General features: G+C 40.5%; 4 protein-coding genes across 4 annotated transcripts; all 4 read right to left on the bottom strand.

Annotated features, from left to right (window-relative positions):
- Nucleotides 1-1,521: 1,521 nt before the first annotated feature.
- Nucleotides 1,522-4,812, bottom strand: LOC128484639 (zinc finger protein 677-like). Its single transcript, XM_053461109.1, has 5 exons — nucleotides 4,767-4,812; nucleotides 3,670-3,782; nucleotides 3,225-3,325; nucleotides 2,579-3,123; nucleotides 1,522-1,822 (listed from the first exon to the last, which is right to left on the bottom strand). Exons 2-4 carry the CDS (start codon nucleotides 3,726-3,728, stop codon nucleotides 2,585-2,587), a joined length of 699 nt encoding a protein of 232 aa, XP_053317084.1. The 5' UTR covers nucleotides 3,729-3,782; nucleotides 4,767-4,812; the 3' UTR covers nucleotides 1,522-1,822; nucleotides 2,579-2,584.
- Nucleotides 4,813-8,533: 3,721 nt separating this feature from the next.
- Nucleotides 8,534-9,448, bottom strand: LOC128484191 (olfactory receptor 13C4-like). The gene has a single exon (XM_053460510.1). The coding sequence runs from the start codon at nucleotides 9,446-9,448 to the stop codon at nucleotides 8,534-8,536; it is 915 nt and encodes a 304-aa protein (XP_053316485.1).
- Nucleotides 9,449-14,600: 5,152 nt separating this feature from the next.
- On the bottom strand, nucleotides 14,601-15,530 carry LOC128484638 (olfactory receptor 10A7-like). The gene has a single exon (XM_053461108.1). The coding sequence runs from the start codon at nucleotides 15,528-15,530 to the stop codon at nucleotides 14,601-14,603; it is 930 nt and encodes a 309-aa protein (XP_053317083.1).
- Nucleotides 15,531-25,222: 9,692 nt separating this feature from the next.
- On the bottom strand, nucleotides 25,223-26,164 carry LOC128484192 (olfactory receptor 2D2-like). The gene has a single exon (XM_053460511.1). The coding sequence runs from the start codon at nucleotides 26,162-26,164 to the stop codon at nucleotides 25,223-25,225; it is 942 nt and encodes a 313-aa protein (XP_053316486.1).
- Nucleotides 26,165-26,624: the final 460 nt, after the last annotated feature.

Genomic DNA, 26,624 nt, shown 5'->3' on the forward strand with positions numbered 1-26,624 from the left:
AGCTTGATTTACTGTAGTTCTCGTATTGTGGTGAACAGGGGTGGATCATGGTCAGTTGGGGCCCTAGGGCAACACTGTCACAAGAGGGCCCCTTCAGAATTCTATAATATACACACATATACATAATATTTAGGAACCATAGGACTTAACCCATCTAACCTGAGCATGGCAGACCGTGCAGCTACTGGTTTTACCACCAGTCTTCCCCATGTCCCAGATTGATTTTGACCTTTGGCTTGGACTGTGACTATTCTGTTGATCATCCTTTGGTACTGTGCATTGTTCTGTGTATGATCTTGGCTCATCTGACCACGTCTCCTGTCTGCCAGACTCTGCCTGCTATCGCCTGCTGCTGTCTGCTAGTCCCTTGGCCCGCTGCAGTCTGCCAGCTATTTTCTGCCAATGGCTTGTTGTTGTCTGCTGGTTCCCTGGCCCACTGCTGTCTGCCAGGCCTGTTCCTTGAGATGGCGCCTAGAAAGAAACCTAAAGCTGTTGCATACTGCCTTTTGTAATCAGGCACTTTTATACTGGCCTGCTGCACGCAGTGTTCTGAGCCCAAACCCGTCCCTGCATGGAGACTCCCACCTAATCCAGTATATGCTCTAGCCACAATGTGGAGTCTCCAGGGACAAACTCTGCTCCACGGCTGCTTCTGCAACAAGTTGTTCTGCTGATCAACTATCGCCAAGCACAACAAGGGGACTTCATTTTACTGGTCAAGAAGTGAAGCATCAGATAATGTGATCAAAGAATCTCTGTCTATTCTACTGTGCTCTATGGCACAGCACCAGCTTCTGTGACCTCACCTCTATTTCTACCCCCTAACTTATCTCTGGACCTTATTGTGGCATCTAATGTGACAATAATACGGAGACAGGACCAAGACGTTTTTGAACAGGCCCATATGCAAGGCCACAAAGACAGCATATCCTAACTGTGGTAGGACATCTGGGGGCTACTGCTGCTGAGATTCCTGTCTTCCCTATGCCCCTGTTGTGTGTGTCACACCTATGGCCTGTCAGGCAATAAAGGACCTACATAACAAGGGTTGCTCCGGGGATCCCTTGCTGGAGCATTAAACTTGAGCTGTGTGGTTCCTGACTTTTGAGCTGTGGGTTTGGACTTTGACCTTGTTACCGTTTGCTCTGGCTACCTCGCCTGATTTATTATCTGGATTTTGACCATTGGCATGAACTGTGGCGATTGTTATTATCATCCTTTGGTACCGTGCATTGTTCTGTGTATGACCTTGGCTCGCCTGACACCGTTCGCTGTCTGACAGCCTCCGTTGTCGTATGCCAGGCTCTGCTGCCGGCCTCCGTCTGCTATTAGCCAGCCTCCATCTGCCATTGGCCTGCTGCTGTCTGCCAGCTCCCCAGCCCACTACTGTTAGCCAGTTCTGTTCCTTGCCTAGAAAGTCTGCACTCTGGCGACGAGCTTAACGTTGGCTGCCCTAAAAAAACCAACAATCCAGAGAAAAATATATTTTCAATTCAGTCTAAACAAAGATGTGACGCCAAACACCACACCGTTTCAGATCTTAAAAATAATAAAAAAAGATAATATAACAGATAAGGAAGACATGCTCCTTGCTAGACAACTTCTGTGTGTTTACAATAGAAAATCAGTCACATATTTACTTATTTACTTTAAGTAAAAATAAAATTGAAAAGGCTACGTGGAACAGAGCTAGAACTAGTTCCAACCTCATGATCCGCATCCACTTCGTATTTAAAATAATAATAAAAAAAACACTTTAATTTCACTTTACTTCAGGACATCTCATCTTCAAATTGCATGATTTTATTTATTATTCTTCATCCTGAAAAAATGAAAAAGATAATTATGTACTTAATTATTATTACACTGCAGAATAAGACATATTATGCCTAGTATGCTGAATGTCCAGACCGTTCCAAGAAACCATCGTGTAAAAGTTTACTTTGTTTTAATTGTCATTTAAGATTTAAGTAGGTTCAGCATTGATTATTCATTCAGAGGAAAGAATTAAATGACAGATCTAAGATTATTTCCCCATAATACTACAGATTACTTTTATTGGTAGCTTTAGCGAAGCAGCTGATGGGAAGCTTGAGAAGATATGTAGAAAATTGAAATTGGTGGTGCACACAGCTTTATAACATGTTAGTGTATGTATAGGTATCTCCAGTAGCTGACAGATAACACCGGATAAGTAAAATGGAAGCTTTTTTTTTTTTTTTTTTTTTTACAAATAATGTTACCAGTGTGAGTCTGATGGTTTAGCAAAGATTAGATGGTTCATTCACAGCGGATAGAAGGCCCCTCTTTGTACATCTGGTTGTGAATTACATAGAATCTGATGGCACATCAGACCCATTTGGCCCATCTAATCTCAAACCTGAATCAGCCCTTGGTCTTGTCATCAGCAGTGCATAGGTCAGGCTACACGGTGTGTATGGTTTCTTGTCTAACCAGCTTGGTGTTATGAGCTAATCCCCTTCGGTGGGCAGCGCACTAATCATTGGTCACCCAATGCCCTTTTGTGTTAGGGTCGTGCGGTACCGTAATTAAAAAAAAAACTTGCATAGCTGCTTACATATAGTTATTCTCCTGCATGATTTCTCATGTGGCTGATGAGATTGGAACTTTGGCCAAAGTATTTGCCACACACATGGCAAGTATCTCCTACGTGGGTCATCTCTTGCATTGTGAGGTGGGCTTGCTGCCTGAAATGTTTATCACACTCATGATCCTTTCTGTGGCTGACTTTGTGCATATTGTAAGTGGAGCAGTCCATGAAGGTTTCTCCGCAGCTATTGCAGACATATCTGCTGTCCTCCATGTGGTTCTTCTGGTGTTTCCGGTAACCAGACCGAGTGAAGAAGGTTTTATCACATTTATTGCATTTATACACAGTCTCAGTCATCAGCGTAATGTTTCCAGCTGCATCTACGGTACATCTTTCCCTCGCAATGGATTTCTCTGGAGAAGTTCTTGCCGAATCCCGTTGCTTCTCAAGAGGTTGGTCCAGCTTCATGCCATGTCCGTGGTCTACACGGGCCAAGTATTGTCTGGTTGGCAGCCCCCTAGAACTGATGTGAGGAATGTCTTCAAACAAAGTCTTCACCACAGCTTCTTCACCTGCTCAACAGAAAGAACGACTTTGTTTAAAGCAAGAATGTCAAAAAAGAAAACTTTTTCTTAACCTGTTAATTACCAGGTTCGGTCTATTTATCACTTACCTAAGTTATAGGCACTTGTATAATTCCCCTGTGTTGTAAACATACGCCACATTTCTTCTTCTTTGATGTTTGTTTGATGCTTCACATTTCTAGGGTTTGTCCTAGAAAAGAAAGAATAAACAATGAAGAATCTAATATACCCACCACCGGTAATCCTCATCACCACCAGACAGAGGATGAAAACTGGTCCTGGCACTTTAAGGCCAGCGGCCGATACTCTAACACAGTAGGAAGAATTGGATCCAGATGGCCGGCCTGGACCTGATATCAAGTCTTAGAAGGTATGAGTAGGTAAGACTAAAGTGGTGCGTGGTTAGAAGCGGGGCTTTACCAAGACATTTGAGAGAAATAAGTATAATATTTAGAAGCAGCATCATATATTTCTTATATATACAGAATTTGCAATACAAAAAAAAAAAGAAAGCGTAATTCAAAAAGATGTTACCAGGAGATGCGAGAGTCCGAGGGGTTTTCTTCTTTGTGTCTAGGAGATGATGCAGCCATCCTCAGCGGGCCGATTCTGCTTAATAGGCATTGACTAAACACTGCCAACACCCTCTAAGAATGAAAAAGAAAAAAACTGGGTCAGTGAAGCCTGGAAAAGAGTCTCCTGGATCACAGCCCCTACTGGGCCAGAGGGGTCAGCATGGACTGGTATATCCATTCCTGGGAACTCTCAGGGTTCAACCCAGAGTCTTTGGGTGAAGATCGGTTTCTTCTTTCTCCAAGCCTGCCCCTGCCCACGGACAGCTGGACACTCCTAGTTCTACTTCTCCAGTGAGTGAGTGCTCTTGGTAGCCTCTCCTGGGTTATACCTGAATGCGGGCAGAGTAGGACCAGAGTCAACTAGTACTGGTTACCAGTTAGATCAAGGGTGTAGCAAAAGGCTCATTTTATCCGTGGGGACCTCTAAGTATACAAGACGGCTGTTCAATGCCACCAATGCTGTCCGTAATTAGTTACTACCAGGCATGGGGTAGAGAGTGACAGAGAAATAGGGGCATCATGGATTTAAGGACCAGCAAGGAATAAGACAGACACTAAATGTTGCAAACACAACATAAAATCATGTCAGAGTAGTGAATACATTGAACAGTGTTCAAGCAGAAGGGGGTGGGTAACATGGTCAGGGAGGAAGATAATGGCAGCATTATAAACACATAAACTCTCTTACCAGCTTCACGTTTTACCCCCAGGGGCTGATATCTATGACATATGTGGGTGTTTTTGTTTTTTTTTTTTGCAAAATATCCTTTCAGCCATCTTCTTTCTGCCAACACTCGGTTAGTATTCATAAGGTCCAGTTGCTAATATAGTAACACTCATGGTGCACCATACGCATTCCATGGTGCTCAAAGGGTTAAAGGGCACTATTAAGAGCAAGACCATAATAATAATAACAATATTTAATGTATTCAGTCCTTTCAGCCAGGTGCAGGAAGGGTTAATGCGCTCTCTAACTGACCCCATCTTATTAACAGGTCCCTCACACCTGCTGGTCAGCTCCAGAGATGTAGCATCCCTCCCGCCCCCCTCACTTACAGTGGTAGAGTCTGCCGGTTCCTTCCGCTGAGGTGCGGGTGAGGGTAACAGTAAGGAAGCAGACGGGGGGGGGGACATACAGACTCAATCCCCTCAGGAATCCCCTACATGTGCCGGGGAAGGACAAACAACCTGCAACCCAGGAAGCGCTAGGCTGGGGGGGGGAAGCACCGATGGAGCATCATGGGAAATGTAGTTTTTTAGTCACCGCGGGTGCCGCCAAAGCAATGAACACCTGAGGGGATCACGTGACTCATCTGACTGAATCTTGGGTCTGCTGTGAGGTTAATGGGAGGGTCGTGCAGTCTCTATGGAAACGAATGCACCTTATTATTAATTATTATTATTTTTATTATTAATTATAATGCCTTATTTACATGGCACCAATTCCCACAGCGCCTCTTACAGTCCCAACATTCAAAATGTCTGATAGAACGGACAGACTTAGGCCAGGCGATACATTAGGTACGGCTTGCAGGCTGAAAAATTATATTAAATCTAAATTGCATTTTTTTGTTCTTCTCTTAGTAGAGTTTAAGCAATTATGTGTTTGGCGCTAGCTTCAGCGGGACCGGCCACTGCTGCCGGCGGACCTCCCAGTGGGTGACCACATGGGCCATGTTTTCCATGACACATATAATTTTTACATATTGCTGACCAGCCCAGATAAAATGCTGCCCCGCGGTATGTGGGATGTATAGACTTATGGAAGGGAACCAATTACTTGGTTATACATCATCCATACTGCGGGGCAGCGTTTTATCTGGGCTGGTCAGCAATATGTAAAAATTATATGTGTCATGGAAAACATGGCCCATGTGGTCATCCAGTGGGAGGTCTGCCGGCGGCAGTGGCCGGTCCCGCTGAAGCTAGCGCCAAACACATAAGAATCACCGATCACTGCCTGCTGCCTCTTTCCGGCAATACATGCGCCGACAGCATCCATACGTATTGCCGGATCCTCCGCAGGAAGTGATCGGCAGCAAGGTAGATAATGCAGATATTTTTTACTCAAACCTTTAAGACAATGACGCTGCAAACGTTACTTTACATTAGATTTTTTGACTTTTTTTGTTAAGGGTTAAAAGTAAAAGCCACTTTAATAATACGTTTTAGGTAAGTCATTTCAGAATTTGGCTTCTGGGAAGTGATCTATAGTTCTGTCTGTATATTTTTATTTATATAATGCTAATGGGTGTCCATAAATTATAACAACGGCAATGTACAATAAGCATACCTCACAACTGTCCCGATTCACACAGGACAATCCAGATTTTGGTGTTCAGTTTCGTTGTCCCACGAAGTAAATCATAGAATTTCAGACCCATTCCGCCCATCCGGCCTGCCCCTTTTTTTCCCCCTAACGTAAGACTTAGATTTAGCAGTGTTATGGGTGGCAGTATTATATCACTGTATCACTGCACTCAGGAGATGTTGCTGAGCACATATTGGGGGGGTTGTTTGTCAGGGGCATATACCAGGACCTGTAAATTCATGCCTGGAGTACAACGTGTGTGGGAGGAAAAAAAATTACTACAATGGGTGATGGTAAAATTAGTGCATGGAAAGGGTTAAAATACCAGCATTTCAAACCTTGGGGTGTTTAGTTAAAAAATATATGGATTGATGGGGTAAATTGCATTGGCCGGCTTCAAAGATACCCGAAATAGGATATGTGGGCAGACATTTTGACAAAAATCCAATTTGAAAAATTCACACCTCACAAAGGTGGCCTTTTAACTCCCAAAAAACCCAACAAACCCATGCATGTGGGGTATCACTGCGCTCAGGAGATGCTGAACACATATTGGGGTGTTGTTTGGAGCTGTACATTCATACCTGAAGTACAAGCTGCATATATATATTCTTGAAGACTATATGCACACATTTTACCACCAACCTTTGTCAAAGTTTGCAGTAGTATTTTTTGTGTGTGTTTTTCCCACACAAGTTGTACTTTAGGTATGAATTTGCGGGTCCTGGGATATTTCACTATCACACAACATCTTGTGAGTACGGTGATACCCCACATTGGTTTGTAGGGTTGCTTGGGGGCTAAAAAGCCACATTTCAATTTACCCCATCAGATCATTCATTTTTTTAAAGTAGACACCCCATGGACATTTAACATGCCAGTATTTTAACTCTCCATTTGAGAAAATAAAGGGCTAAATTTAGGACTTGTTCATAAAAAAAAAAATATATATATATATAATTTTAAATTTTTTTTAGCCTTTTTTTTTAAAACATTTTTTGCACCTGGAAGGTCCCCTGATGGTGACATTAGTGGTAAATTATTTTTACATGTTACCATTTTTTTACATTTTTTGTTAAACTATTTATTTTTATTTATTTATTTTTACATTTATTTTCCTAATTACATTGTAATTAGAAAGCTGGGCTCCATTGACTTGCATGGTTGAATGCAGTACCTGTATTCAACCTGCAACTTCTTTATTTTGTGTACAGAACGCACCGCGAGTGGCAAAATCACAGCGCACCCTGGGGTGGGTGTTCGGTGTCGCTATTGAGGCGTTTTAGCGTCACCATTGAAGTTTACGAGACGATCATTGATCGGGCGTCCGCTGCCATATAGTGTATGGCAGATGTTGAAACCCCGGGGAGGGGCCAGACATGGCCCCTGATGCCTTTCTCGGTGTTGCTAAATGACTCGTCATCGTCATTTGGGTGCAGAAAGCGAACGCAGAACGATTTCTGCACCTGTTTGCAGTCATCACGGTCCTGGCACGTCAATTGTCGTTAACCGTTTGTTTTCACGTGACATGCCCGGACTGTCAATTGTCATCAAGGGGTTAAATTAACAAAGAACAAACAAACGAATTCAGATTGTGAGGTATTTTAATGTGCAAACACAAGCGGTGGCAACATTTCAACCCCTCCTTTATCAGTTTATTTGTAAGTTTAAAATTAAGACCCAATCCTAGTTTTTAATTAAGACCTCTTTTTCTAACATTTCTACTTTTCTAAACATATTAACTCATGTACTTAGTTCCCTTATGTATGTAAATAGTAATAAATCAAGTGTCCTCTCCCACTTGTAACCTCCGACCTGTACATATTAAGATCCTCTATTACCCATTTTAGTCATTCTCCTGTCAACTTTTTCCAAAAGTTCATTGCCTTTCTGGAGATGGAGTCTGTCCAGAGATCTGTAAAGTGGCAGAACCAGCTCCCCTTGTTGATAATGCTGCTAAAGCAAGCACTGCTTGCTTTTTCTGGCACTTTATTGCATTGCCTGGTTTGCTTGAAGTCCCCTGAAATAATTACGCCAAGGTCCTTCTCCTTTGATGTCACTAACAGCACAGTGTCCCCAAAGCTATATTCTGCCTTTATATTTTTGTGCCCCATGTGCTTTATTTTACAATTTTCTTTCAATTTTAAGCTGCCTCATTTACATCAATCGACGGGCAGTAGAGGAAGCAGAGGTATTAATTCCCTTGCAGAGATCTATATAAAGTATTGTTCTTTAGTGGCCGCACATGGTGAAGAACTGATATATGATATCAGCACCCTGATAAAGTGCACTGCGGTACAAGATAATGCATCTGTGCTGAGTACGCATCTCAGCTAACCGGCAGACGACCCATGCCTAAAACGCTTACACATCTGATCGGAGAAGCAAAAGGTTTTTAAAGAAAGCTTCGTTACAAAACTAGATGAGGCCAACTTTCTGATCTCGTTCAATTTCTACAGGGCACAGATATCAAGAAATCTTTCATATAGAAAATGCAGGTGTAACTTTAACTTCATCTTCCCAACCGCTTCATGGCTTGTTGAACATCTTTGTTTCTCAGGCTATAGATTAAAGGATTTAACATTGGGGTGATTACAGTATAAAACATGGACACCATTTTGTCCTTGCTATCTGCTATGGAAAGCCTTGGTCTCGTGTACATGAACATGGCTGTTCCATAGTACATTGTCACAACAACTAAATGTGAAAGGCAGGTGGAGAAGGTTTTGTACCTTCCAAATTTGATCCTTGTTATTGAAACAATTATTTTAAAATAGGAGAAAAGAATAAGAAGGAGTGGTACGAGGAGAAGAACAAAGCTTCCCACAAATCTTAGACCATCAATTACTGAGGTGTCACTACAAGACAGCCGTGATAGAGAAGGAACCTCACAAAAGAAATGGTTAATGACATTAGCGTCGCAGAACGTTAAGCGACATATAAAAAACACATCAACCGATGATGTGATGCAGCTGACCATCCATGTTGCGGTGACCATGCGAATACAGACCAATTTATTCAAAACCATGTTATATCGCAGTGGATTGCAAACTGCGACAAATCGGTCATATGCCATCAACACCAGAAGAATGCATTCGCTTTCTCCCAGAAGAAGATTAAAAAATATTTGGGCCACACAGCCTGTAAATGAAATGCTTTTCTTCTCGGACAAGAAATTTACAAGCATCTTTGGCACTGTGACAGACGAGCCACAAACGTTTATGAAAGAGAGATGAATCAGGAAAAAATACATTGAGTTGTGCAGACGGGAATCAAAGCTCACAGCCACAACAAGAAGTGTGTTTCCAGCCAGCGTGGCCGCGTAGATGCCGAGGAAGAGCTGGAATAATAAAACTTGTACGCCACCATCAGTCGAGAGTCCAAGAAGAATGAATTCGGTTACTGCGCTCCGATTCACACTTTGCATTTTAACTATTCTTTATGGGCTGGAAATAGAAAGAGATATAGCTTTGATTATATTACATCATCTACTGTATGTAAAAATTATTTTTTATTAGACTCGAAGATAATCTGATATGACCAGCATATTATCAATAAGATCATCTTCAATTGGTTTTAGAGCTTCACATGGTTTATGGACAAGTTAAAAATGCTCCCGTCTCTCTTTCAAAGGCGATGGTAGCGCATTAGCAATCTACCGTATTTGCTCGATTATAAGACAAGGTTTTTTTTTCAGAGCAAATGCTCTAAAAAAATAACAGTCGTCTTATATTCGAGGTCGTCTTCTAATCAGACCTCAAATACAAATCTGATTACAAGACTAAGATCCAGATCCCCTGCGGCGCTGGAGGGGACCTGGATCCTTCTCTCCAGCAGTTGGTGGGTGTCTGCAACCTCCTTTGCTGCCGGGGTATCTATGATGTCATATAACCTTCCGGTACTCATTCATTTGAAGTGCCGGCAGCAGCAGTAGGGGTTGTCTGTGCACATCATGCAGAACCTCCACCAGCTGCCCCTCTACACACCAAGTAATCTGAAGCACGGGTGAGAAGTCTATGGAAGCACTGGTAAGTCGGGGGAGGGTAAGAGTGGCATATAGGGTGGGGTATAAGGGCTTTCTAGAGGCAGAGTGTCATATAGGGGGTCAAAAAGAATATCAGGGAGGCAGAGTGCCATATAGGGGTTAAAAAGAATATCAGGGAGGCAGAGTGGTATATAGGGGGTTAAAAGGAATATCAGGGAGGCAGAGTGGCATATAGGGGGTTAAAAGGAATATCAGGGAGGCAGAGTGGCATATAGGGGGTTAAAAGGAATATCAGGGAGGCAGAGTGGCATATAGGGGGTTAAAAGAAATATCAGGGAGGCAGAGTGGCATATAGGGGGTTAAAAGGAATATCAGGGAGGCAGAGTGGCATATGGGGGATTAAAAGGAAAATCAGGGAGACAGTGTGACATATAGGGGGTTAAAAGGAATATCAGGGAGACAGTGTGACATATAGGGGGTAAAGGGAAATCTGGGATGTGCATAACTGGGGGGCAGGTTGGCAAATAAAAGGAAATAAAAACAAAAAAACATTTTTTATCATCGTTTTTATTATATAAGAAAAAATTGTTTACGTGTGAATTAATATTTACTAGTAAAGCTTTTTTTCCTGTCGGGTCATCTTATATTCAGGCTTTTTCTTTTTTTTTCCTAAATTAATATTCAAATTTTGGGTGGTCATCTTATAATCAAGCAAATACGGTATATATGTTGTGTCACCATGTTAGTTCTATACAATAAACGATTGAAGCTTACATATGATACCAACAAAGTTTTGGTGAATGTTGGTTCTCAATCTTTTTCTACACTGCAAATATAAAATCTTATATTTTTGAAAAAAGTAAAAATATTAAAACAGTTTGGTTTTTTTAAAACAAAAAATGTTAATTCCAGGATTTATCATTTTCTCAGTCGTAAAGTTACGTGACCTTTCTGTATCTAAAGAAGAAGACCTGAACATTTATTTACCTTTTTTTCTGTTTTGGCCTAAAAAGTATCATTTCGACTAAAGACTGTTGGGCTAATACAGATATATCTGTGGCTCTAATCTTTTTCTCCGTAGAGGAAACCTGTTGTAAAGGATGTGGCTAAAGGGGCAGCCATTTTTGTGAATCAATGAAGGAAGCCACTATTACCATAGTTACACACAAACTTGGCGGTGGACCCAGTAACAAAATGTCCATGCCACAGACACAGATAAACCTCACACTGGTTAGGTCTGCTGATTGATTGTTGTGGAAAGATAAAAGGAGAGTTTCATTAGACTATATTGAAAAAAAATATTAGATAAATACTCACAACTTCTGCTGGGAGGCTGTTCCACTTGCCCACCACCCTCAAAGGGCTCAAACAGATTTCTGGGATTAGTCCATTCTGTTCTAGTAGGGAGATCAATAAAACTTGGACTGATTGTTGGTCTTGGTGTCCAACGACCGGAAGGAATGCTGCAAAATGTGGACAGCTGCCTAGTGCAAGCATGTATTTCTTTTTTTGTTCAGTGTGATATTTTATAGTGTAGAGATTCTGCTACACTCCATGTCAACACTACCAGTGCATCATTTTACATTTATTTAACCATATCATATGGAATTTACCCGGTCGTCAATGCTGTTGTCAGATGTGTAAACCAATGTTCTCGTTTTACTATTTTTACTCAGAGCAAGAACAATGTAAAATAAATGTTGAAACGGAGTAAAATCACACTTGAGTTTATCGGGATCATTGTTAACCAAATAAAGTGACTTGCTAATATATATATTAAATAATATTTTTATATATTAAAAAATAGTATAAAAAATTAGGGATAATTCTTTTACTATAGAACATAATATTTATTTTAAGAAATATAAAATATGTAGTTAAATATTTGAAAAAGATTTTTCGGATTGCTGCACTAAGGAGCATCAGAAACATTCCAGTTTATTTGAATATGCTCCTTATCATATACATTGTGGATGTTTAAGAATCTCCTTTTGTCTGTGTCCAGTTCTCCAAGTGCCTGTCCAACCGAGGTGACTTTTATGTCAAAGATTTCATTAATAGTAAGCCATACCTGTCTCCTTTCTAAAGATTTGAGTTTTTCCATGTTGCACACTTAATAAAGCAGAATAAAATAATCAGAAAAAGTGTATACCATGGCAGTAGCCATCTCAACTTTCTTTCCTTCTGATCTTCATGATTATTCCTCCCCACTAAGTTATCCCTTACCTAAGTTGCTGATTTTGAATTGTTCAGGCGGTCTCTGTAAGAGTGAGGGGGGAAAAGGGAGAGAACCTCTGCAGAGAAAATTGAGTAAACAATGATATTTCTGCCACAGACTGCTGTTGATCTTGTTTCCATGAAGAGAATGTTTTAACTAAATATCTCCAACACAATGATTCTGATTGTTGTACGCAAGACACACAATACATGGATTTACAAAGGGCAGTGACGGCAACAGTTTCCTCTTTAAATAACACCCTGCAAAGCTTAATCTATTCCCTGAATGTAAAATGAATTCCCAGTGTAACCATATTTGTTCAGCCAGGAACAACTGGCTCACAACAGAAACAAAGAATACATTAGTATTAGTAGTGGAACTTGGGGGAAGGGGACAACATAATAATGCACCATGGGTCGGAGGGGTCTGATATTAAAGTAAAACAATGGCGGTCACTCCCTGGTGGCAGATCCTGGCTGTCTGCTGGAGATAATCCCCTCAGCCAGTGATGAGATGATACTGCTGGGGGTAGCCACAGAAGTCTTTACAAACCCAGGGCCCGTAGTCAATAGGGAGGAGGCTGACAGTCAGGCCTCTCCAGTGGTCCCAGTGATGGAGGGTTCCCTCACAGTTCCCTCAATGATCTGTAGCTCCCCAGTGCTGGCAGCGCTCATGCAGGCCCAGACCCTGAATCTCCCACCACCATGCTTGACTGTAGGCAAGTCAAACTTGTCTTTGTACTCCTCACCTGGTTGCCGCCACACACGCTTGACAGCATCTGAACGAAATAAGTTTATCTTGGTCTCATTGGACCACAGGACATGGTTCCAGTAATCCATATCCTCAGTCTGCTTGTCTTCAGCAAACTGTTTGTGGGATTTCTTGTGCATCATCTTTAGAAGAGGCTTTCCTCTGGGACGACAACCACTCAGACCACGCAGTCTGCGGCGTATGGTCTGAGCACCGACAGGCTGACTCCCCACCCCTTCAACCTCTGCAGCAATGCTGGCAGCACTCATACGTCTATTTCCCAAAGACAACCTCTGGATATGACGCTGAGCGCGTGCACTCAACTTCTTTGGTCGACCATGGCGAGGCCTGTTCTGAGTGGGACCTGCCATGTGAAACTGCTGGATGGTTTTGCCCACCGTGCTGCAGCTCAGTTTCAGGGTTTTGGCAATCTTCTTATAGCCTAGGCCATCTTTATGTAGAGCAACAATTCTTTTTTTTTCAGATCCTCAGAGAGTTCTTTCCCATGAGGCGCCATGCTGAACTTCCAGTGACCAGTATGAGAGTGAGAGCGATAACACCAAATTTAACACACCTGCTCCCCATTCACACCTGAGACCTTGTAACACTAAAAAGTCACGTGACACTGCGGAGGGGAAATGACTCATTGGGCCCAATTCGGACATTTCCACTTAGGGGTGTACTCACTTTTGTTGCCAAGGTTTAGACATTAATGGCTGTGTGTTGAGTTATTTGGAGGGGGCAGCAAATTTACACTGTTGTACAGGCTCTACACTCACTACTTTACATTGTAGCGGAGTTTCATTTCTTCAGTGTTGTCACATGAAAAGATATAATACAATATTTACAAAAATGTGAGGAGTGTATTCACTTTCGTGAGATACTGTAGACACTAAAGTTGGAACAAGCCTATGGTCATGATTTACGGAGCAGAGCTGTGTTAGTGAGACAAGCCTTGGGTCAAGGCAGGCGTCTCTTCTTAATAAAAAGTGAACAGGTCAGGCCTAGGAACACAACTTCTGAAACAACAGAGCGACCAAATGCTGATACATAGTCATTTCATAAGGACAGCCGCAAACCCAAGGGTACCGACATGGTAGGTGGCAATGTTCAGAATGAACTAGAAAGTTCAAATAGTATGAAACTCATCCCTCTTCATCAAGACAAAGACATTCACATAAGAAAACATAAGAAAAGGGCCACAAAATCCCAACCTTTAATGCTAGGTATACATGTCAGAAAATCATACTATGAATGTTTTTTTTCCTTGCACAAATATAGGCTTTCTACAAAACCTGGTGGGTTTTACCCATTGGCTCCGCTTATGGTGAGTGGTTGCCTGGCCGAGTTGCCCGGTTGCAGAGAGTGGCCAAGAGATCTGTCCACTTACCAATAGGTTCTGCCCACTGTCCCACCCCTTATTCCCACCTGTGAGTAACAACTTTTAGTGTAACATTTTCTGCATAACAGGTCCACGTTTTACCTTACCCTCAGTTTTTTGTGCACATCTCCTTGAAAGATGTATCCAATCCTTACAGGGTTTTTTTCCATCACAAATATGGGTTGTTGGTCTTTTTAAACAAAACTCTTTAGTCACCTATGTTGTATAATAAAGGCATCCAGTGATTAAACAAATAGAGAGCGTTGCTTTAATGTCCTCAATGCTTTGTGTACATCTTTATTTCTCAAGCTATAAATTACAGGGTTTAACATCGGTGTAATAATTGTATAAAATAACGATACCATTTTATCTGTAGCATCTGTTACTGAACGCCTTGGGCGCATGTACATGAACATGGCCGTCCCGTAAAAAATTACCACCACTACAAGATGTGAGAAACATGTAGAAAATGATTTGTATTGCCCATGATGTATTCTCAGGATAGACATGATAATTTGAATATAAGAAAATAGAATTAGGACCAGGGGAACAGGAAGGAGTATGGCACTTCCGAGTAATCTTAAAATGTTATTTATAGAAATATCACTACAGGACAATTGCAGTAGAGATGGCGCTTCACAAAAGAAATGATCAATGATGTTTGGACCGCAAAAAGCTAATGGAACTATAAAATAAATGTCAACTGAGGATATAATACAGCCCATCATCCATACAACAGTGATCATCCTAGCGCAAACTCGAATGTTCATCAGTGTGCTGTAGCGTAAGGGGTTACAGATTGCAACAAACCGATCATAAGCCATGAAAGCCAAAAGAATGCACTCGCTTTCACCCAGGAAAAGGTAGAAGTAAATCTGTACGCTGCAACCTATGAAAGAAATACTTTTCCTCGTAGCTAAGAAATCGGCAAGCATCTTAGGAACGATGATTGATGTGTAGCAGATATCCATGAAAGACAGATTAGTGAGGAAAAAATACATTGGTCTGTGTAGTCGACTATCTGTTCTTACAGCAACCATGAGTAGAACGTTCCCAGCCAACGTTGCCGTATAGACAACCAGGAAGAGATGGAATAATATTATTTGTACGCTCGGGTCAGATGAAAGTCCGAGAAGAATGAACTCAATAACTGTGTTATTGTTCTCACTTGTCATTTTCCTGAATGTAGGTGAAGACGTTTTGCTCTGTTGAGAGGCACGTTTAGGTTAGAATAGTGGTTTCTTTGTATTCGTCACAATATCATAAAATCATAATAATATGCGTTTGTCATTTAGTTAAAAAATTGCACATATTTGGCAATTTTTCGATGTATGTAAAACGCACCCATTAACGTCTTACAATGTTGACAAATCATAATATTTTACAGTGTATTTTTCAGTTTATTTGAATTCTAAATCTAAAATTTAAGTTTGAACGTCTGGCTACGTGGCTTCTCTGCAAAACATGAGATCTCCAAAAACTTAATGTAAATTCATTTTTTTTCCTGTAGGTGGTCTAAGTAGGAAGCTACACTATCAGAAGGTTTTTATTATTTGTAAACATAAAGCTAATAGAAAACTTTAGTCTTCCCATCAGAAATGATTATTCACATTTCTTATTTTTGTTGAATAAATCATTGCACAGGGTAATATGTCATTTGTTGTTCACCTATTTACGTAATTTTTGGACCTGCCAAGGAAAAGATGATTATGTCCTGATGTGTAAAACAATAGAATTCAAAATGGGTGTACTTTCTTTTTCGCACAACTGCATGTTTTAAAATGAGTGTACTAAAGCTGTGTTTAGGTCTGTAACATAATAGATATTATCGTTGGAAAACAAAACCATTAAGTATTCTTTAAAGGAAGAAGAATCAGACTTCACTAAAAACTCTATCATTTTCAAGCACTTTCCTTACAGAATGAAGCCTTTGAAAATTAAACTATTCTTAACCCCTTAATGACAAATACATTGTTTTCAATGGGTTTAGGGACCGCCCATTGTCCATAAGGGGTTAATTTTATAGAAACATAGTTACACATTTTAATTATTCCAAGTTAAAACTTACCTGCCTATGCTGTGTCTGGAATTAATATTTATAATACAGCAAAGTAATGGAATAAGAAAATAATTCCAAAAATACAGCAATAAATTAGTAATACTGTTACTTCAAATTACATTTCTGGAGCTTAATATTGTTTCCATAATAATATCTGATCACTTAAGAAAGGGTTCCACGAAATCCTCTTTTGGACTGGATGGACATCTTTATTTTGATTCTTCAGAACTTAAAATGTTGGTTAAAATTGAATGTTTAAATAATTATGACAAGGAATACACGTGGAAATGTGGTCTTTTATATGCCTCTAAACATACTGGGAATTAAAAATTAAGTGGCGTAGGAGCCCACAGAGAGTGAAATAGAAAAAAACAAAATGTAACCTGTTCAGATGGGAATCTATATTTCTTCCTTCTTTCTTTAACAATCTGTGACTAATTATTCATGGTTTGTGGACACTCTTATGTCTCATCATTGACAAAAACGAGTTGTTCAGTAACTTATTAAATGGGGGTTAAGTGCATTGTCCAAAAAAAAGCAACATGTCCAAAAACCTAAAAAAAATGAAAATTACATATATTTAAATCTATTTTAATTAATTAAATGAATTAATTGCAGTACATTTAAAAGTAAAAGTTTAACCCCTTAACGACCAGTGATGTGCCTGTTTTAAATGAGCTTAGAAAGCAATCTAAGGCTCTTCATTTTAACCCCTTCCTTACTGTTGATCACTGCATAGGCATTGATCTCGCACATCAGCACTTTTTTGGTGTCTGTGCACTTCTTTTACTGGTTAATTTTTTCCCCAGATTTTTTCAGGGTTTGTTGTTTATATTTTTATGTTACTTTTAACAATCATTAACCCCTCCCTTGCCGTAGATCAGTGCTTAGACATTGATCCGATTGCAGCAGCACTTTTTTGCTTAATGTCCTTTTCATTTTATTTTACCAGCTAGGGGTCACTTGTTTTATGATGCAGCCTTTTGGCCTCAGATTCATATTTTGACACTGGTCGGTTCACAGATACTTCTAGTGATGTATCTGTGGCTGCTGGGTCCACTGCTACAAGTAGTGTAGTAGTCCTATGACTAGGAGAAGGTATGAATGCATTTTAGTAATAACAGCCTGTGCCCCCTAGAGATCACCACCAGTTTGACAGGCTGTATAAAATCCACCCCCTGATTAGCCACCTTGCTGCCAGGTTTGCAGAGGGTTACACACTATATCTATGTGCATGAATCCCTGATGAAGAATAACGTTCCAGGCAGTGGCGTCGCTACAGGGGGGCAATTGCCCCCCCCTAGGTTATTCCTTGACCTCCCCTGTTGCTCCCTTGCCGGCCGACCCACAGTGTCCGTTGGGTGTCAGTATGGCAGAGCCTGTCCTGGTGTGTGTGTTTGGGTGTCAGTGTGGCAGAGCCTGTCCTGGTGTGTGTGTATTTGGGTGTCGGTATCGCAGAGCCTGTCCTGGTGTGTGTCGGTGTGGCAGAGCATGTCCTGGTGTGTGTGTTTGAGTGTCAGTGTGGCAGAGTCTGTCCTGGTGTGTGTGTCTGTGTGGCAGAGCCTGTCCTGTTGTGTGTGTTTTGGGTGTTGGCACTCTTAAAGGGGCCGCGTCACTGAAATTGGGCAGGTAATTAGGGGCCTCCTGAGACTACTTAAACAACTGGCTCCTTTTCCAAGGAGTCTATAAAAGCAACTTGGCAGTTTGTTATCCCTGCTATCCCTGTAATTTACATGTTAACCCTTTCCTCCCTGTTCCTGACCTTTCCTGCCCGTCCTTGTACCCCCCGGATTGCCTCTTCGGTTTCTCAACTTCGTTTTGCTGTTTAACCCTTTGCGGCTCTGGTGTACCTGTTATCTACTCCATACCTGTTTAACCCTTGGCTTGCCGCTCCGATGTACCTGTTATCTACTCAATACCCACTTAACCCTTGGTCTGCCACTCAGATGCGCCCGTTGTCTGACTTACTGCTCGCTCCCTGCTCAGCTAAGTAGGCCTAACATTGGGCTTCAGACGTTAATGTACCCCACCTTCTCTCTTTTTTATAATACATACTAAACACTACCTAGTGTTGATGCATCTGATGCTATGAGCAACAGCTGACATCCAATTGGGTAAGAGTCACCCATCATTGTGTGTTATAATCTCTTTTGGTGTGTCTTGTTTCTTTGTGCCAAAATTGTTACCCAAGACACTGAATTCTATTGGCACTCAACAGGAGATGATGGAGGGAAACTTTGGAAAGGTCAATGAATTTGGAATATACAGAACCCTATATTCAGGGACTAAGTTTTGGACCAAATTAGTTCTACTGTTACTGATTTTTGTACTAAATAATTAAAAAAAGATGGTTTAGTTCTCTTTGGAAGACTCTTACAGCTCCTCATCATGAGCTAAACTGTAAACTACAAATAATTACCCAGTGCTAGAAGCAAACATTAAATAATAGCAACAATAAAATATGAACATAATACCATAGGGTAACAAATGTAGGTGACCTTATAGTGCATTGGTTAATGGTAAAAGGAATAGTTAATCCAAAAGTCATTATTGATAAAGAAAAATAAACCAATGCGCAAGACAAAAATGTGGTGTGGAAATAACTAAGCACCAAGCAATGCATAAGTACCCCACAAAAAACATGTAGTTTCATTAATGCCCCAAAACCGATGTAAAAACAGAGAGTTATATCCCTGGAAATAAAACATGGGGTTTATAATGTGTTAACTGAGCAGTTGGTCAATTACCTTTTTTTTCAACACAATAAAAGTTATGTTTACCTGTTCCACTTCAATAACTGATTTTGTGTTTTCTTTTTTTTTTACTCCATTTCTGGATTTTTTCCCCTTTTTTTTGCTGGCACAACTATTATTGTTACTTTTAATGCGATTTGTTGCAGTTATCTAAATGTCATGATTATATTAATTCTTCTTTTGGAGACTTATAATTTACTCTGAACTCCAGGTGGAGTTCCTGTATATGGTAATATACAAAGGTGTAGAAAATGTACATTGTAAATTAAAAAATACATAAATCAATAAGCCGCCATGATTTTTCTTTTAGTTGAGTCAATTTGCCAATGAGGACATTTGATATTTTAGTTTTCTAAGCGCTCGGTGAACATCTTTATTTCTCAGACTATAAATTAAAGGGTTTATTAAAGGGGTCCCCACTGCGTAGAACACGGACACTATTTTATTTCCAGTGCCCATGGAATGTTCTGGCTGCAGATAAATAAAAATGGATGCTCCATAAAAACATACGACAACTATAAGGTGCGAAAAACATATCGAAAAAGATTTGTATTTCCCAGTATGAATTTTTATAATAGTCACAATAATGCGGGCGTAGGAAATAATAATGCAACCGATTGGAAAAAGTAACACAATAGCGCTGCCCACTAATTTGACTGTGTTCATTACAAAGAGTTCACCACAGGAGAGCCGGAGAACAGATGGAGCCTCACAGAAGAAATGGTCTATTTTATTAGGACCACAGAATGTCAACCGGTAGATAAATAACAAGTCTACTAAAGATATAGAATAACCAAACATCCACGCAAAAATTATCATCCGGACACAGGCTCTGTTGCCCATGGTCATGTTATAGCGCAAGGGGTTAGCAATCGCAACATAACGATCGTAAGCCATGAAAGCCAAGACAACGCACTCACTTACTCCGATGAAAAGGTAGCAGTAAATCTGGACCATACACCCGGTGAATGAAATCGTGTTCTTCATGGATATAAAATCCACAAGCATCTTGGGAACAATGACTGATGTGTAACAGATGTCCATAAAAGAAAGATTCGTTAGGAAGAAATACATAGGGCTGTGTAGACGACTGTCGATTCTCACCGCGATGATGAGAAGAATGTTCTCGGCCAACGTGACCACATAGACAACCAGGAAGAGATGGAATAATACACACCGGGCCCTGGGGTCATACGAAAGACCAAGAAGAATGAATTCCGTCACAGAACTTTGGCTTGCATTTTCCATTTCAATCACCTTGCGTGGGTCCATCTCGCTGCGTAGAACGCCACATTTCACATTAGAATAACAGCAGCATTATTACTGACTGTATAATAATGATAAAGTAATATAATCATTTTTTTCGGTGTTGTGTAGCTCTGTTTATTTCCGTCCAGGTCGTTATGTAATGTGCCAATGCAGAATATGACGGCACTATTTCAATCAATGAATAATAATCAAAGATTATGAAAAAGGCTAATGTGGCAATTTTACTGCAATTATAATAAAGTATAGCGTAGCTTTATGCTTTAATCTGTTATAGATTTATATGCTATACTTTTATGCATTCCATATTTATATTTTATATTATATATTTTAAATATACAGTTAAGGAAAAAATGATTTGATCCCCTGTTATACATTGATTTGCATTTTAATATTTTTTTTCCTTCACCGTATACTATATATCCTACATTGTATTTCTGGAGCCAAATAAGAGTTGAATATACTTTAACCCCTTAACGACAAAGCCCGTACATGTACGGGCTGCTGTTAAACAGCTGCATTGCCCCGGCTTTGCAGCATCCACGGAAGCCTCACAAGTGAGGCTGACCGTGGATCCGGGGAGGAAAGCCCTCCCCACAAGAAAAATGGTGGCCGGCTAAAACCGCTTAGGAAGCGATCGGAATCGCTTCCTAAGCATAAACGGTGTTGCTGGCATGCCTTGATATCGAGGCATGTCAGCAATACAACCCCACTACCCCGATAGCCTTGTGATTGCTCCGAAGAGCAACCAGAAGCGCCATCGTGTAAATGACGTTGCCACCACTCACAACAGACCCTCTTGAGAACTCTCGAGCCCCTACTGCAGGTTAAATGCAGGTACTGCATTTAACCATGCAAGGTCAATGGAGCCCAGCTCACTAATCAGTGTGATTAGTAAAAAAAAAAAAATTTAAAAGATAATTCCCCACTGTCACCAAAAAAAAATAAATATGTATATATACATGTTTTTTATGAGCAAGTCCTACAATTCACGCTATATGACCAGATGTCTAAATGGAAAAAAAATACGCACCTCACAAACAGGGGAGGGCTGGCAGCCTAAGGCCTGGGGGGCAAGTCAAGTGAAGTGGCTCCGCCCCCTCGCACTCACCTTTCTCCCCTCACGCTGCTCCCATTACTATGCAGCCATCAGACTGCTGGAAAACTGATCTAAACGGCCGCTGGGTGCTGATGCCACCGGCCGGAGCTACTTTAATCCTTTTTTTTATTTATTTAATATGCCGGATCGGCTTGCCATATTAAAAATAAATAAATAAAGTATTAAAGTAGCGCCGGCCGGCAGCATCAGCACCCAGCGGCCGTTTAGATTCACTTTCCAACAATCTGATGGCCGCATAGTGATGGGAGCAGCGTGAGGGGTGAAAGGTGAGTGCGAGGGGGCGGAGCTTTCACCCCTCACGCTGCTCCCATCACTTGGCGGCCATCACATACGGCCGCTGGGTGCTGATGCTGCCGGCCGACGCTGCTTTAATACTATTTTTTTTCCATTTAGTAGCCGATCCGGCTTTCCATATTAAATTTTAAAAAAAAGTTTTAAAGTAGCGCCGGCCGGCGGCATCAGCACCCAGCGGCCGTTTAGATTAGATTTCGGGCGGCCTGGGGGCCCCCCTGCCCCCCGGCCCAGCCCGCCCCTGCTCACAAAGGCGGCCTTTTACCTCCCAAATAACCTAACAAACCCATGCATGTGGGGTATCACTGCGCTCAGGAGATGTTGCTAAACACATATTGGGGTGTTGTTTGACGTATACCAGGAGCTGTAAAATAACCATATTTTATCATTTTTTTAATAGTAAATTAGATGATATGATAAAAAATAATGGTATCTAAAGAAAGCCTTGTTTGTCCTGAAAAAAAAAACAATTTATAATATGTTTGGGAGCACAAAATGAGAAAGAAGAAAATGACAGCTAAACAGTAACACTGAAAAATGTTAAGTCATTTTCCCAAAATGTACTACGGGTAAGAAACAGACTTGTCATTAAGGGGTTAATATATTTTTTGAGTTACATTGATCAAAACACGGCATTGTAACAAAATGGGTTACAAACTATCATTTTACAGACTCTAACACTGATCTTAAACTATTTTAAGTTATTATTAAAATACCTTCAAAATAATTGTCTTCAATACATTGATTTTAAACGTAGAATCTGCCGGCAGGTCAGACCCGTTGCCCCATCTAGTCTGCTGTGTTTTCTTGGTCTCGTCTTCAGGAGCCATATGCCTATCCCATGCGTGTTTAATTTCCCTCTGTGTATTAGCCTCTACCGCTTCTGCTGGGAGGCTGTTCCACTTATCTACCAGGTGCTTAACACAGACACCATAAGCTATTGCACACAGTAGGCAAGGAGCAGGATATAAAAACATCAATTAAAAACACGATGAGCACCGTAGAGTAAGACATGGAGAGATACTATTTTTTTTAATAGTGAATTACACATTGATACACCAAAAATCACTTTTTTTGCATATTAGATATGATATCGAGAGATTTTGGGTCATGAAGAAAATCCTTCAGTCGTAGACCAAAGAGAGTACCTGGAGTGTAAAAAGCGCGTTATAGTCTGTTCCTAGTTATTTTTTTTTGGAGGAATAAAAAAAAAAGAAAGCTTTCAATATATTTTGTGCATTTCAATGCAATTGAAGTAATGATTTCTTCAAAATCCTCCACGCGTTAGAAGGTGCGAGATTTAAAGTGAAGTCGCCGAGTGTCTGCTAGGTGAATGGGATCATTTAAATACATTTGACAATATTGGGAATTAAAAAGCGTGAGGGACGGCCATCTACTCCTGGGACTGAATTATTAAACCAATGAAACACACACGGCGCGCTCGAGGTGGGAATCCAGATGTTTCTGCAATTAATTGTTTGCAGCTAACTTACTACGATTGATGTTTGGACATCAGTCTGGATAAGAACCCTCTATGCATATTGATGGGTTAATAAAGAGGACACCACCAGCACAATAAGCTCGGATTTAACTTATTGCTTAGTTTAGAAATTGTGTTCAGGTATAATTAATTATTAAATGTTCTATTGCATATGACTTGTGCAGATGGACCCAAAACGATTCAGACAAATGTGTTGTTTCGTTTTTTGGGGTTTTTTTTTTAAGTCCATTCCTTTTCAAACAACAAATGTAATATTCCTGCCTGCTTGGTTCAGACAATATTTAAAGGGGCGTTTTCTTTTCAGAAAGGAAAAGTGTTATCACTCTCATTCACTCTCACAATGTCTGATGCTCCCTCACACTCTCTCATTCTCTCTCTCTCTTTCTCGCTCTCAATGTTTCTCTACTTCTTGGCCGACTACTTGAGGGAATGTGTGTTGCTGTCCCCATGAATCAACCCTTTTGCAGAATTATCCCGAGAGAGGAGAATAATAAGGACAATTTCATGGATATACCCTTTTGTATATGCTGCTCCGGAGAGCAGTCACAACTGCCACTGTGAGATGTTGCCACTCGCAAGATGGCGGCACATCCTTTCAAAAAATAAAGTTTCCAAAAGGGTCTCTTCAGACCGTCCTGAGAACTCTGGCTCCCCTTGCAGGTTGAATACAGGTACTGCATTCAACCATGCAATTTAATAGAACCCAGCTTTCTAATTACCGTATTTATCGGCGTATAACACGCACTTTTGATAACTAAAATAAGAAGAGAAACCCTACCTGCGTGTTATACGCCGATTAAAAATTTGCAGCCACGTCTCCCTCGCTTCCGGTCCGGGCGGGGGTGCGTGTTGTACCCCGGTGCGTGGTATGCGCCGATAAATACGGTATGTGGTTAGTAAGATAAATGTTAAAAAAAGGTAAAAAAAAAATAATAATAATAATAATTTCACCATCAGGGGAACCTTCCAGTTCCAAATATATATATATATATATATATATATATATATATATATATTTTTTTATGAGCAAGTCTTAAAATTAGCGTTTTATCTTCAAACAGTTCTCGCATGGAAAGAGTTAAAATACTTTTAGAAAATGTATGATTTGATGGGGTGTGTTGAATTGGCCGGGTTCAACAATGTCCCAATTAACACAGGGAGAAGGATGATCACATGTGTTATTTCTTGTTCCCAACAAACTGATGCATGTAGGGTATCAGGGGATATTGCTGAACACATATTGGGGTGTTGTGTGACAGTGACATATACCAGGAGCTGTAAATTCATACTTAAAATACAACTTGTGTGGGGAAAAATACACACAAAAAATGACTGGAATGCAGGTTTGAAGCTTTGGAATAAGCAGATACGGTTTAACTGGAGACTCAAAACTAACTTTTTTCAAGAAGTAGAATAGAATTTGGAAACAATGATTACGAAGAATATCTAGCAAGTGGACCAAAATTATTTTTACTTTAGACAGTATAATTATTTCAGATATTAATATTTGTTCCAAATAAACTACTTTGTATTTCTAAGAAAAATAATACGCAAATTATTATATGCATTAAGCGCATTTTTTTTTGTCATCTTATTCCTATTTTAGATTTTTTTGTTTTTGGTGGACTCGGGTGAGCTTAATTACGCTTTGGCCAATTCATAGAACCAAAACCTCTCATTTATATTATGTTTAGATATTTGTTGCCAACTTTATTAGCACAGACAGTATTTTGTTTTTTGTATACATTGTACAGCCGACACACTGTATTTGCAGCATGCTTACACCTGTTTGGTAGGCCTCGTATTACACATTTGTATTATTTGAGTCTGGGACTAGTTTAGCGCACCGACACTTTTTCTTTTCCATGATTTGTTTTTCAGTTTTGTCTTTTTTCCAATGAGGACATTTGATATTTTAGTTTTCTAAGCGCTCGGTGAACATCTTTATTTCTCAGACTATAAATGAAAGGGTTCATTAAAGGGGTCCCCACTGCGTAGAACACCGACATCACTTTATTTCCAGTGCCCATGGAATGTTCTGGCTGCAGATAAATTAAACTCGATGTTCCGTAAAAACATACGACAACTATAAGGTGCGCAAAACACATTGAAAAAGATTTGTATTTCCCAGTACGCGTTTTTATAATAGTCACAATAATGCGGGCGTAGGAAATAATAATGTAACAGAACGGAAGAAGTAACACAATAGCGCTGCTGACTAATTTGACTGTGTTGACTAGAAAGTGGTCACCACAGGAGAGTTTTATAATGGATGGAGACTCACAGAAGAAATGGTCTACTTTATTTGCACCACAGAAAGTCAACCGGTAGATAAATAACAAGTCTACTAAAGATATAGAGTAACCACACATCCACGCAAAAATTATCATCCGGACACAGGCTCTGTTGCTCATGGTCATGTTATAGCGCAAGGGGTTACAGATTGCTACATAACGATCGTAAGCCATGAAAGCCAAGGCAATGCACTCACTTTCTCCGATGAAAAAGTAGCAGAAAATCTGGACCATACACCCGGTGAATGAAATCGTGTTCTTCATGGATATGAAATCCACAAGCATCTTGGGAACAATGACTGATGTGTAACAGATGTCCATAAAAGAAAGATTCGTTAGGAAGAAATACATAGGGCTGTGTAGACGACTGTCGATTCTCACCGCGATGATGAGAAGAATGTTCTCAGCCAACGTGACCACATAGACAACCAGGAAGAGATGGAATAATACACACCGGGCCCTGGGGTCATACGAAAGACCAAGAAGAATGAATTCCGTCACAGAACTTTGGCTTGCATTTTCCATTTCAATGACCTTGGGTAGGTCCACCTTGCTGCGTAGAACGATACATTGCTTATTAAAGTAATAGTAACATTACTGATTTTATAATAATGATATAATAATAATCAAAGGTTATTAAATGACACAATAACTGAATGTAGAGGAGTAGCTATTAATTAGAAGTAAAATGTAACTTTGATTGTTACAGCACAAAGATAATCGAGGAACCATTAGAATCTATGATCCTCTCTAACAGACTCCGGGCCTATCTTCTGCTCCAAGTTATACCGAGAGAAGCTACAATACAACTGAGCAACTGTCTTCAGGTGTTAAGGCTTTTATAGCGCAACCCCAGCCTCTGGGCATGCACAGCCTAAATTGGGTTATGGGGCCTTTAAGAGACCCCATGGCCGGGCACGCGTCCAAGCCACATGCACATGGGAAGCAGCAGGCAGCGTGCGGCTACCTCCCGAGAAGGGGTCCT

The sequence above is a fragment of the Spea bombifrons genome, chromosome 3 (genome assembly GCF_027358695.1).
Source record: "Spea bombifrons isolate aSpeBom1 chromosome 3, aSpeBom1.2.pri, whole genome shotgun sequence".
NCBI lineage: Eukaryota > Metazoa > Chordata > Amphibia > Anura > Pelobatidae > Spea > Spea bombifrons.